Raw genomic sequence first — 12,929 nt, 5'->3', positions numbered from 1 at the left:
GCTGAGTGACATCCGCAGCTCGAGCTTAATTTCGCCTCGTTTATCCCCTGAAGTAGCGTAATTGGAATATCCATTGATCGGGACGAAGAGGGGTGATGATGAGCGCGACTGGGTGGAAAGTGCGCCGCTCCGGATGTGGAGAAAGGTGGATCCGGGAGCCCAGATCGAGTATATTAAGGTATTCTGACCTCGCAGAGCTGGGGCATCTGGTGTGGCAGCTTCATGGGGCTGGTGAGGGAGACGGAGTCGGAGGTGTCGATGTCGTACTGGTGGCTCGATCCTCGGCGCATGCTGAACCACCTGGAGAGTCTTCCCTGGCCGCCCGTGGCGTCCAGCGACTCCGTAACGGCAGCGCCGCCCAGGCTAGCACCTCCAGCACCGGTACCGCTGCTGCCACCACCACCTCCGCCGCCACCGCCACCACCGCCACCGCCGCCGCTGATCCTCATATTCTGGGCCCGCCACTTATCGCAGAACGTCCGGGCCTTGTGGAGTGTATTCCTCAGCTGGCAGTTGCTTCTGGTACAACAAAAGATTCATAAGTATGATGAGGGGTGAGGGTGAGGGTGAGGGTGAGGGGGGGGAGGACGACGACGAGGACGACGCGCTTTTTGTTAAGCATTGTCACTACTATATGCTCATCGTCATTGCCGACCCATCTGGTACAACAGTCGAGTGGGGCCTTTATTAGGAGCTCGGGTTTCGCGGACTAGCGAGCAACGCGTCAGCGCGGCCTATCCTTTGGCCTCGATGCCGCCTCGCGTGCAGTCATTATTTCGTCCTCCGACGGCGCCAACGTCACCCGATCAATTAAACTTAAGTCTAGGTCACGTTTGGCTGTCATGGGCGCCGGGGACGATGTGCTTAAATTGGCGAAAATTGTGCGCCTCGCGACGTGTCGTCTCGCGTGTCTCCTCGACCTTTAAATCGGCGCCGGCATTTTATATAAAAGCTCGCTCGTTTTGAATTCCATGGGAATGTGACGCTTAATTAGATGGGAAGAGCATGCTCGTGGAAGTTTTTAGACAACTGTGCATTAGTAATTGGCGTGTCGAGATGTTTTTCCACCTCGCGGGCCCATTAAACTCGCGTCAGCCCAGTCGCCCCACGAAGGAAATTGCTGGCTAATTGACTCGTTCTCTTTAGTTACTAATTTTGTAACATTTTTTTTCTCCGTACGCCCACTCCGTTATTAAAATGTCATAATAAATCAGGCGATTCGGAATAATCGACGCCAGTGAATATTCCAACGTATCAAATATCCACATTATAAATATCGCAATATCAAAGTCGACTACATTATTATCGCTACCATTACACTCCCTTACGATTACGATTACGATTACGATTACGATTATGATTATGATTATGATTATGATTATGATTATGATTATGATTATTATTATGATTATGATTATGGATTATTATTGAAATTATTATTATTCATTATTGATTTTTTGCCCTCGATTGCTTTTTTTTTTGTTTTTTTTTTTGTTTTTTTTGTTGTTGTTGTTGTTGTTGTTGTTGTTGTTGTTGTTGTAGTAAATAATGGTAAGCAGTGCGATATAATTTTGAGCGTTTTTTCGTCTAAGGTTTGGAAAAGTGTTATTGCGCGAAGCTGATTAAACGACTTTATTGAACATTCTACGGCTTCGAGAGTGTTACTTTAAAGCAAAACTCTATTAAAATTCTCTGATGCTCGATCCATTGAAATTGGCCCATATAGGCAAATATTCCTTTATGGTCGTAGCCTTTTCGTAACTGCTTTTTGGAAAGTCGATTTTAAAGGAAATGCGCATTAGAAATTGATTTATCGTTAAGCTCGTTAATGCAATTGCTTGAACATTCACATTATTAAATGATAATTAATTAAAGAGGGCAAAACGCCGAGGAATACAGCTAGCTACCCAAGTCGAAAGTATATTCCTTCATAATTTATGCGCCTCCATTAATGACGCGCCATTATTCATCAATACAGATAAGCAAATTGCATATACGCGTACAAACAATTTACCGGCGGCGTTCTCGAAGCTGACGTCAAAATAAATTGCCCGCCGTATACTGTTGCCGCTGCCAAGTGCCAAAGTCTCCAATAAGTCGAGAAGTCCAGCTAACCGTCGAAAATTTTCTTATCTCCACGCGAAATTTAGCCTCCAAATCATTGAAACGCTAACTGCCCAAACTAGCCGAATGAAAATGCATAATGTCGGGGGACGAGGGACGAGGGACGAGGGGCGAGGAGAGAGGAGCGAGTGACTCGAGGCATTAAAGCGACTCCCTACGATAAGATTCGAACGGTAAAAGGAAACTAGTTTAATTTTAGCGACGATTAAGGCCCCCCGTGGGGCATACGCGGCCACTGACACTCTCCGCTCGACACTTGGCTAGTCCGCCCCGCACCCCGCCCCAACCAGATGCCGACATCACCGCGACTCAAGCGTTGATCGAGCTGACGCGCCAACGTCGGCTATTAACGAAATACCAACTCACTTAATACTGATATTGCTCTTCTCGCTCTCGTCGTCGGAGGAGAGATCATGGTCCGAGGCCGAGCACCAGGAGTCCTCGCTCCTGGCCGACTGGGCGGATGCACTGGACCTCGTTGTCTCGAGAGCGCTATGCTGTTGCTGCTGCTGCTGCTGCTGCTGCTGTTGTTGTTGTTGTTGCTGCTGTTGTTGCTGTTGCTGCTGTTGCTGTTGTTGTTGTTGCTGCTGCTGCTGCTGCTGCTGCTGCTGCTGCTGCTGCTGCTGCTGCTGATGATGATGATGGTGATGATGGTGGTGGTGGCCGTGCCTGTGCTGTTGTGGCTGCTGCTGGTGCTGGCCGACGGTCTCCATCCTCGTCGGCCCTACGTCGTCCCACGATCTGCACCTCGAACGGGGCTCATCTGTAACAAGAAGCGCAACCACCGCGATTAATCTCAATCGACTTGGCATTGTCGTGGCGCAAAGTCCCCGGCTTCATTCCACTCCGATCTTTCCATTTACTCGCGTCTCTCATTAAACGCACGCCAAAATGCTGCTCTCGTTACTGCTCACGTGGAGGGCTGCGAGACGCGAAGCGCCATATTACCTGGTTAACCGAGCTCGAGCTTTGCCGTTCTTCGCTGTTTCCTCTTCCCAGTTATTCGGGGATAACTGAGTGGCGGGGATAACCGCGCGCTTTTGTTTCGTAGCGAAGCCTAGTTGCAATAAAGAAATTATCGTCATCGACCACCGTGCTTACGATTGACAATTAAGTAATAAAACTCAGACAATGCGGCGACTCTTCTCGATAACCGTCGACTGGACGACCACTATAGGAAAATACCGTACCCAGTGTAGCCTAAATATTTTGGAAATTTGAAATATCTTGGTAGCCGTGCTGCGGCTTCGCGTTATTCCAATGTCCGTCAAAGTGCGCGACGAGCCTCGAATGCTTGGCCAGTCGAAATTTCACGCAATGCACGTCCCGTTCGTAGAGGCGGTGGCAAGAAGGGGGGAGGCGCCGGGGGGAGGGAGTGTCGCGTGAGCCACGCGTTTGACGAACAGAATTTTCCGAAAGCGGCCACGAGCTTTCGGCCAGCTTGCATTCCTTTTCGCTTGCCACCCCTTCCAATGCCGGCCCTCGCCACCACGCTCGCACACACACACACACACACACACACACACACACAAACACGCACGCACACGCACACGCACTCGCAGGCATTAGTACGTGTACGTCGAATGCGCGCAAATCGCAGATCCAGCCTACCTCCTCCTATCGACGATCGACGGTTTTTTTCCTCCCCATCGTCCTTCCTCCCATCCTTTAATAATAAGACCGAGCTGCACGGCCTCGTCTCCCCCATAAAACTAAAACCCGATGCAAATGTCCACACTGAGGATTTTAATTATCATTGTGTTTATCCTCGTATTTCCTCTTTCAGTCTCGACTAGCCTACTTTCGAGTAAAGAGATTTGCGCCACGCGCGCGTATTTTGTCTGTATTCTCTTGTTCTCTTACACGAGAAGGTATCGAGTGACATGTGCGCGTACATTTGACAAAAGAATTATAGTTTAGATAGGTTATTATGCTTAGCACATTATCACACAAAAGAAATGTTTTATGAGTAATCAATTTATTAATGATTCATTAAAATGCGCTCGCGTGGTAAATGGAAAAAAGAAAAGAAACGAAAAAACGAAATTGTTTCATTCTTATTCACATGCGAGCGCTTTCCAAGTGGCGAGAAACGTTTGAAAGGCAAATTTTTCTGTCATGATAATGTTTTAGCCTTTGCAACGTTAAGCATCGCATCATATCGTGATAAATAATATCCAGAATAGATTATGTTATTTGATTGTCGAGCGACTTACTTTAATGAAAAAAAACTTCCTTCGATTATGCAACGTAGGCGTGCCATTGTTGCAGCAATTGTCTCGACCATAGTAGCCTAACATCACATGGAAATAACAGTTGAGTTGGACAGGACTCTATACTTTATACGACAATATCTAATTGACCTTGGCCATTATCATTCGCCCATTTTATTCCCATTATCGTAGCATTTTGTGCGATAAGATAAAATACTATTAGGCAGCTTAAATGCAAATCGACGATTCCTCATAATGTCACAATGCGAGATATATTCCCCCGTTATTAACTTACTATAGTCACTTAATATCAGGAGTCTGCAAACGTCATCTGAAAAATACAATTTATCGATCCAACGGAATTCTACAGGTCGAGTGAGTTTGGATAAATGAAAAAATCGCCTAACGATGACGGTGATGCCAAAAACTACGTCGATATTGAAAGGAAGCTCCTCGCAAATTAGAAGAACATTCCGAAAGTACAAGGTCCCGCGAGCAAATACCGAATATTTCGGTCGTTACGGGATCTGATGAAGCGACCACGACCACCACCACCATCACCACCACCACTACCATCACTCGTCACCATTATTCATTCGTCGTAGCTCTACTGCGCAAATAGAAAGCGGAAAGACGCGACAAGACACTCAGCGGCAGCGCCAACAGCAGCATCCCCCACCAAAATCTCTCCATCGTGAATTCGCAACGCGCGCCCAGAGTCGACCCTGTGTTCGTGTATGTACCACCAGTGACGGAAGTATCTATTTATAAAGCCGCTTCCGTTTATCGTGACAAAGCGGTCCGAACTCGCGCGTGATCGCCGGCCACGGATACCCTCGTGCGCGCATCACGACTTTGGCCGACTTTGCGCGAATCCCTGTCAGGATCAGGATATTGTCGTCGTCGTTGTCGTTGTCGTTGTCGTTGTCGTTGTCGTTGTCGTTGTCGTTGTCGTTGTCGTTGTCGTTGTCGTTATTGTTATTGTCGTTGTCGTTGTCATTGTCGTTATTGTCGTCGTCTTTGTCGTTGTCATTGTCATCGTCGTTATCGTCATCATCGTCGTCATCGTCGTCATCGTCGTCATCGTCGTCATCGTCGTCGTCGTCGTCGTTGTCGTCGTCGTCGTCGTCGTCGTCGTCGTCGTCGTCATCGTAGTCGTCGTCCCCTCGTGACCCGCCCTCCCTACCTCCTCCGGCACGGAATCGCGCGGCCACTGCCGTGACTCACCATCCTTCCGCTCGGAGGCACGCGCCGCTAGCTTCTCGCCTCGCCGGATGAGATAGCGAGGATGCCTCCGGCAAGCCCCATCGCCTCGTCTCATCGGCTCCCATGAGTCATTACCTCTTTCCTCTCCGTGACGTAACATGCCCACTGGACCACCTGCCCCGCTGCCTCCCCGGAGGCGAGCAACTTGCAAACGTTCACCGATTGCGAGATGGCGCGAAGCCACAGGCCCGGGAGGCTCGATACGCCTTCAATTGCTGATTCGATAATAATTGAAGCGCCTAACTCATGTGCTGCCGCTGATTTTAATAATTTATTGTTAAGGGGCCGCCGGCGCCGAAGTCGTAACGCAGCTTAGCCGCGTGTCTACGTCTCACGGAAAGAAGTTCAAGTGAAAATAGGTCGTAAACCATATGGTATCACACGACTGTAAATAATTACGCTTCTTGGGCTTGGCGGCTGCTTTATTCGCGAATTCGCTGCGGATATGCGTAGCGCAATGTTTGCCCAACGTATCGACTACCTGCGATAGTCACGTTTCCACCGACACGAATCACGAGCCCGATAATTCAGCTCAGCGGTATAAACAAGTCGGTGTGCGATCGACCGTTCGGGCAACCAACCCCGGCATCGTTGGCCGAGCGCGAGAATATCGTCTTGATCGAATATCCAGGAGGGTATCGGCACTACCACCGACACACGCTGACAAAGATAGACAGTTAGACAGACAGATAGAGGTAGATAGATAGATGGATAGATGGATAGATGGATAGATGGATAGATGGATAGATGGATAGATGGATAGATGGATAGATGGATAGATGGATAGATGGATAGATGGATAGATGGATAGATGGATAGATGGATAGATGGATAGATGGATAGATGGATAGATGGATAGATGGATAGATGGATAGATGGATAGATGGATAGATGGATAGATGGATAGATGGATAGATGGATAGATGGATAGATGGATAGATGGATAGATGGATAGATGGATAGATGGATAGATGGATAGATGGATAGATGGATAGATGGATAGATGGATAGATGGATAGATGGATAGATGGATAGATGGATAGATGGATAGATGGATAGATGGATAGATGGATAGATGGATAGATGGATAGATGGATAGATGGATAGATGGATAGATGGATAGATGGATAGATGGATAGATGGATAGATGGATAGATGGATAGATGGATAGATGGATAGATGGATAGATGGATAGATGGATAGATGGATAGATGGATAGATGGATAGATGGATAGATGGATAGATGGATAGATGGATAGATGGATAGATGGATAGATGGATAGATGGATAGATGGATAGATGGATAGATGGATAGATGGATAGATGGATAGATGGATAGATGGATAGATGGATAGATGGATAGATGGATAGATGGATAGATGGATAGATGGATAGATGGATAGATGGATAGATGGATAGATGGATAGATGGATAGACGGATAGATGGATAGATGGATAGATGGATAGACGGATAGATGGATAGATGGATAGATGGATAGATAGGTAGATAGATAGATAGATAGATAGATAGATAGATAGATAGATAGATAGATAGATAGATAGATAGATAGATAGATAGATAGATAGATAGATAGATAGATAGATAGATAGATAGATAGATAGATAGATAGATAGATAGATAGATAGATAGATAGATAGATAGATAGATAGATAGATAGATAGATAGATAGATAGATAGATAGATAGATAGATAGATAGATAGATAGATAGATAGATAGATAGATAGATAGATAGATAGATAGATAGATAGATAGATAGATAGATAGATAGATAGATAGAGAGAAAGAGAGAGAGAGAGAGAGAGGGCGTGGAATAATAGGCATAAAATTCATGGAGTAGGTTCGCACCCTACGATTATTACCTTATCTGGGCGCGTCGAGTCGGCCACTCCGTGCGTTTACTGACATAACCGGACACAACCGGAAGAAGAGCGATTTAATAATGACACGCCGTGCGCGAGTGGCTCTAATGGCCGATGCGCTCGCTTGACCAGCGGACGAGCCGAAAGACGAGTCGATCGGGACTCGGTCGATCGGTCATCCACTGCTTTTTCGAAACGCATGGGTAGCGCACGTCCAGGAGCCCGGAGGTGGTCCCAACGAATCATTGACATTGACGTTTTAACGACTGTTTGGAAAGATTTTACTGTCAATGTGATTGTCGGTGTAATATAATTGGTGGACACTGGCGCGCTGCTCCACGATCCCCTTACTCCGCCGATTTCCAACATAGTTTTGCGCCTTTAACGAGCTATGGTAAATTTAATACTAATGCGTTTATTATAGATTTGACGAGGCCGACGCTTTCAAAGTGAGCGCACGATAGCTTCGCGCACATTCCTTCCGAGCCAATTAGTAATTGACTTAATTAAGTTCAAGGGTATAAAGTATATAATGCGAGCGCAATTGCAATTATTATAAGCGAAAAACAAAAAAACGAAATGAATAAGAAGACAAGAATAATGCAAAAGAGGGAGAATGAGGGGATGGAGGTGGATGGAGGAGACAAGTGCCGACAAACGTGCATTTTCACATAAAAAAAAAAACTGCCGAATAATCTGCTAAGAGGAGCGGATGAACCCGAGACTTTTAAATATTTATCGTTTTCCTTTGGTCATAAATATACATTAGACTTGCGAAACGAATAAAGTATACAGTCGTGTCTAGAGCGGCGTGACACCTTTTAAGCCTTTGAAGCATGCATTTCTTTGTTTTTAGTGACTCGCAACGTAATTCTACGAGTGTTTGGTATCAAATATTACGCAACTTAAGCCGGGACTCGCGTCGTTAAGCCGATAAAAACCTAATGCTCATTATATGCCTTAATTAAAATGAAAACTACCGTGTCTATATCGAACAGTGTTTCGCGCGCCCATTTATACCGGCAATTCTATTAAATATGCCGAAATTGTGCCTTTACTCGTTATTGCGAAAAGTTTTGAATAGGACATAAGTTCTTTTGTGAACAAAAAATGTGTCCCACGTACGTTTATCAAAAGTTTAGCTCTCCTTCGTTCTTCGCGAATTTAATCGAAGCAAACGTGTCGTTAATTTATTACTGATCTACCGAAACTTTATATTCGGCATAAATTTTCTCAAAGTCTCGAATTTTTCGAGCATTCGTCGAGCATACGCACGTTTTACTCCGCTTAGGTAAACCAGAACATTTTCACGGAGACTGAATAATTTGAAAAAAAAAAAAAATAATAAAAAGGCCGAATCACTTCGCATTTCACCTACGTCGAGACCCCCCCCCCCCCACGTACTTATATGGCATTGCGTCAATATTTATTTTGCTTACAGTGGGGACTTGCAATATAAACCTTCTCAAGCCATTTCTCCTTTGGCCACGCTTACGCGCGCGAGAACCCCCTCACCACAGCAGCCCAAGAATCCTTAAATCCGCTACCTTCGCCATGAATCCCAGCCGTGTGTTTCCTAAATGAGTCGCCAGACAACCAAGTTGGCCAGACAAAAATTGGATGTACGAAAATTTTGTCACCCGCCGGATGCTCGAATGGAGATAACATGGACAAAACAGGTATCAAGATATATGATTTGATAAAATTGCCATAGCAGTTGCTTTTGCCAGCCCGACATCTCCTTTTAATCCATACGAGTTCGAATTAGTAATTAACAGATCATTTACGGCGCTAATAATGTCTCTATACTCTTTCTCCATCGACTATGATGGCTGCTTCCCCTTACCCGCCGGTCCCTCACCTGGCCGGCCCTCCTCAAATCTCCATAGTACGCGTCGCAGTGTCGTAGTACAGACTATTACAGTTCAAGTGAACGAAGGGAGGAATATGGCACCTCAGCCCCAGCGGCGATCCCTCCGTACCTTACGCGGGGTTGTTGACTTTACGGGCGCGAGCGCGTCGCATCGATCTTCCGGTCGCCGATCGTAATAGCGACACTTCGCCGCTTTCCCTTTCTTTCGCGGACGAACGTGGCTGCCGCTACTTTTCTCCCTGGCCCCAAGGTCACGCGGCTCTTGCAACGAGCGAAAATTAAACTGTGTGGCTTCGCGAGAATGAGGGAAATAGGAATAGAGGGAGAGCGGGAAGCGTTTGGCTGTTGGAGGTAATTTTGCGAAAATTCGGAGGACCTGTGAATTCGAGTCCGCGGTTTCTCTCCCTTCCCCCCTCTCCTCACTACTCTTCTCACACAGCTCCCCCGCGACAATGACTCTCTCATTTTTCAATCACCGACCGCTTTCCCCGGTGTTCCAATGTCATCTTCCATTCCGTATTCTCGCCTTTCTCTCATTTTTTTCTCTCCTTTATTTTTATTTATTAACAATATCGGGCCGCGCGGCTCTATTTCGTAAAGATCTTAGCCGTGGCGCTTACTCGCGCGTTTCCATCATCTCGATTCGTTCGTTCGTTGGTTCGTTCGTTCGTTCGTGCCTCGATCCTTTTCGTAACGCTGCGATTGCCGCTGGGAAAATGCGCTGCGCTCGGTGCTGGTGCATTTTAAAATAGCTCGCATAAAATAATTCGCTCGCAATGCTCCGCTGCACTTTACACGGGACTCGTTATTTATTTACAGAAAAATATCCGAATGATAATAATGCTTTGTATTATTAAGGCTTCAACTTCAATTACAAATTCATGCTGCGAAGTCTGTCTGTCCCGTGGCTATTTGACGTATTTATATAAGATATTTTAATCAGCAAATGCTAATAAGGAGGTGCTCGGTATTATGGCGTTAAATACATCGTTGAATGTTTACTAATGTAGGCGATAGTTGCGAGATAACCGATTTTGGGATAATTGTTAATTTCGTTAGTACGAAGTTGGCCGTTAATGAAAGGTTGTAACGCGCGTGAGAGGAGCGGTGTCGCGCGCAAACGAGCAAATTAATTTCAATTGAAAAACTAATATAATCGCATGCGCGTTCGCTCGGCAAAATTTGACTGTACGTATTATGTCATCGAGTCGTTGCATTGAAAATTTATGCTCAACGTGCTAGATATTAAAGTTACACGGCCCATTAATATGCGTTGCGTAATTAAGAGCTTCGGCACGGTGAGCTCCTCGTGGCGCCGATAAATTCTTTCCTTCGAAGCACGTAAACGACATTACTGCTCGAGGAATTGAAAAACGCGGAAAAGTGACGACACGATCTCATAAAAATTTACGAGTTGTACAATTGCGTAAAAAGTGCGTAATCGAGACTGAAGAATCGCGGATTGAAGATCTCCCTTAGCGAGTAATCCAAAAATTTTTCTATCGGACTTTCCGGGCTTGCTCTCTAATTCGATTGATTTGGTTAACAGTTAGCAGCACACCGTTACCTCTCGTCAATTATGTCCGGCTATCTTCCATCTTTCATCCAATAAAATACAATTTTAAGCAAATGTCGATTATTTGTCGTAGGCAATGTCCCTTGTTATCTCAAAGTAACGCAACTTTTGGCAAGATTTTTTTTTCTCTACTAAAGAACCATAGCGAAGTCATGTTGAGCTGGTGGTGGTAGTGAGTTTGGATGGAATGGTTAGGCGATTGGGTGAGGTAGACGACGAGGACTATGACAGTGAAAGAACAGGTTCTATGTAAGATCTAATGGTCAATAGGCAGCTCTTTAGCTCAGAATTGGACACTGGAAAAATTTCTCCTTCGTGTTTTTCATATGTTTTATGTCGATTAAGTAGCGGAGAACCTTTAAAATCTAGACTTTTGTTTTATCTATTAAATAGATTAAGCAGCAATATATAGGATATTGGAAGGCTAGCGACTTTGAGAGATAAGATGTCATTAACGATAAAAACAACTTTGAGTAATTGTTCAAGGCAACGAATTTTAATAAACGAACAAATCCAAGAATTCGGACGGATAAATTATTCGAATACTGGAATAAATACAGGAAATTCAGGGAAATTGCGAACGATTGACCATGAGATTTCGAGTCTACGAGCGAATGTGAAAAAGCTACGGATACACGAGGCATTATGTGACATGATGGCAAATAAACATATGATGGCGCACGCGTTGAAACGTTCATTTCTTCGTCAAAGTCTTAAGCTGTAATTATTACGACAGTCGTCAATTTAGTAGTCGTCGTAATTGTTGAGATGAGCTTTCTCACGGCTAATATCCAATAAAGAAGAAAGTAAATAGCAGGCAGCAGGATTATTAAGGACATGGAAATTCTGCTCCTTAATTTTCTTGGGTCAAGTCGAAGTCGATGTTGGATTAAATGACTCGCAATGGCACTTCGGCGCGAGATAATCGAGTCGAGATAATCGAGTAGCGCTTACCATATACGTCGGGATCGTTAATAATTATCCGCCTCGTCCAATGGCAAACCCATCGACGACACAATCATCCTCGATTGGGCAAAGCGCCTCTTCCATATCTCCTCTCGATTAACCAAGACGAGCCGCTTCGTTATCGAACCTCCTCTTGCGCAATTTACACCGTATTACGAGGAGCTACACTGCCAAGGTAATTAAGCCGGAGCTGGCGGATAACTGCACATCGGCGATCTGCGTATCAGCCTGCTCCAATGTCAAAAACAACGACACACGCTTACGAGGAAATTCCGTACGACCATTGCGTCACATGACAAACACAACTAAACACTTGCCTAAGCAGCCTGGAAATAGAGATTCCTCGGTACAACGAGGCGACTGCACACTCGCAGTCAATTTAGTAGACACAGCGACGCTAAAAGCACAAATCCATGATGGGAAAAGCGGGGGTATCGCGATGCCCGTGTGGAATTGGAGACGGGCCTAAAAATCGGGAACGATGCCAAGAAATAAATAATTAAGCGCGGCTCGAGACAAGGACGACTAATCTCTCGCCCGAGACACGATACGACCAATCGACGAGAAAAGGCTGAGCGCGCGACGAGGGAAAGGGGAAGTACGGAGTCAGACCGTTAAGCGGTATTCTCCTCCCTCCGCGCTCCGCCCCCCCCCCCACCCGTCGCACGCCATCGCTTCCCCCTTTCGCCCCACATCAATCCGCCCTACCGTCGGATGCGCTACCTTCGGTCCTCCGCACGCACGCACACTAATCTTCACCGCGTCAGTCTATTGCCCGCGCACAATGGGCACGTGTGGAGGAAGAGAGCGAGCAGGCGTTCCATTGGGCTTCGGGGCACGTAGTGCCGGTGCGCTGGATGACGAAGCCGACGTGGATGGCATTCGTACGCGTGCCCGGACAGCGACTGCAGCGCGGCTTACCGTCTTGGACTTTTTGTCTCGCGGCTCTTGCGCGCTTTCCTTCGAATCGCCGACTGGCTCACTCTATCTCACTTCTCTCTCTCTCTCTCTCTCTCTCTCTCTCTCTCT

At 46.1% G+C, this 12,929-nt stretch overlaps 1 protein-coding gene across 1 annotated transcript in view; it reads right to left on the bottom strand.

The window, feature by feature from the left end:
- Positions 1-12,929, bottom strand: part of LOC105359013 (rho guanine nucleotide exchange factor 10) — a 135,421-nt gene that overhangs the window by 7,710 nt on the left and 114,782 nt on the right. The window contains exons 4-6 of the mRNA XM_011495488.1: positions 2,829-2,887; positions 2,491-2,645; positions 189-519 (exon numbers count right to left, since the gene is read on the bottom strand). Of these exons, the coding sequence (XP_011493790.1) occupies positions 189-519; positions 2,491-2,645; positions 2,829-2,887 (545 nt within the window). The remainder of the gene's footprint in view (positions 1-188; positions 520-2,490; positions 2,646-2,828; positions 2,888-12,929) is intronic.

This window comes from Ceratosolen solmsi, unplaced genomic scaffold (genome assembly GCF_000503995.2).
Source record: "Ceratosolen solmsi marchali unplaced genomic scaffold, CerSol_1.0 scaffold1, whole genome shotgun sequence".
Classification (NCBI taxonomy): domain Eukaryota; kingdom Metazoa; phylum Arthropoda; class Insecta; order Hymenoptera; family Agaonidae; genus Ceratosolen; species Ceratosolen solmsi.
The sequence above is the reverse complement of the archived record's forward strand: the minus strand, read 5'-3'. Positions and strand labels throughout refer to the sequence as shown.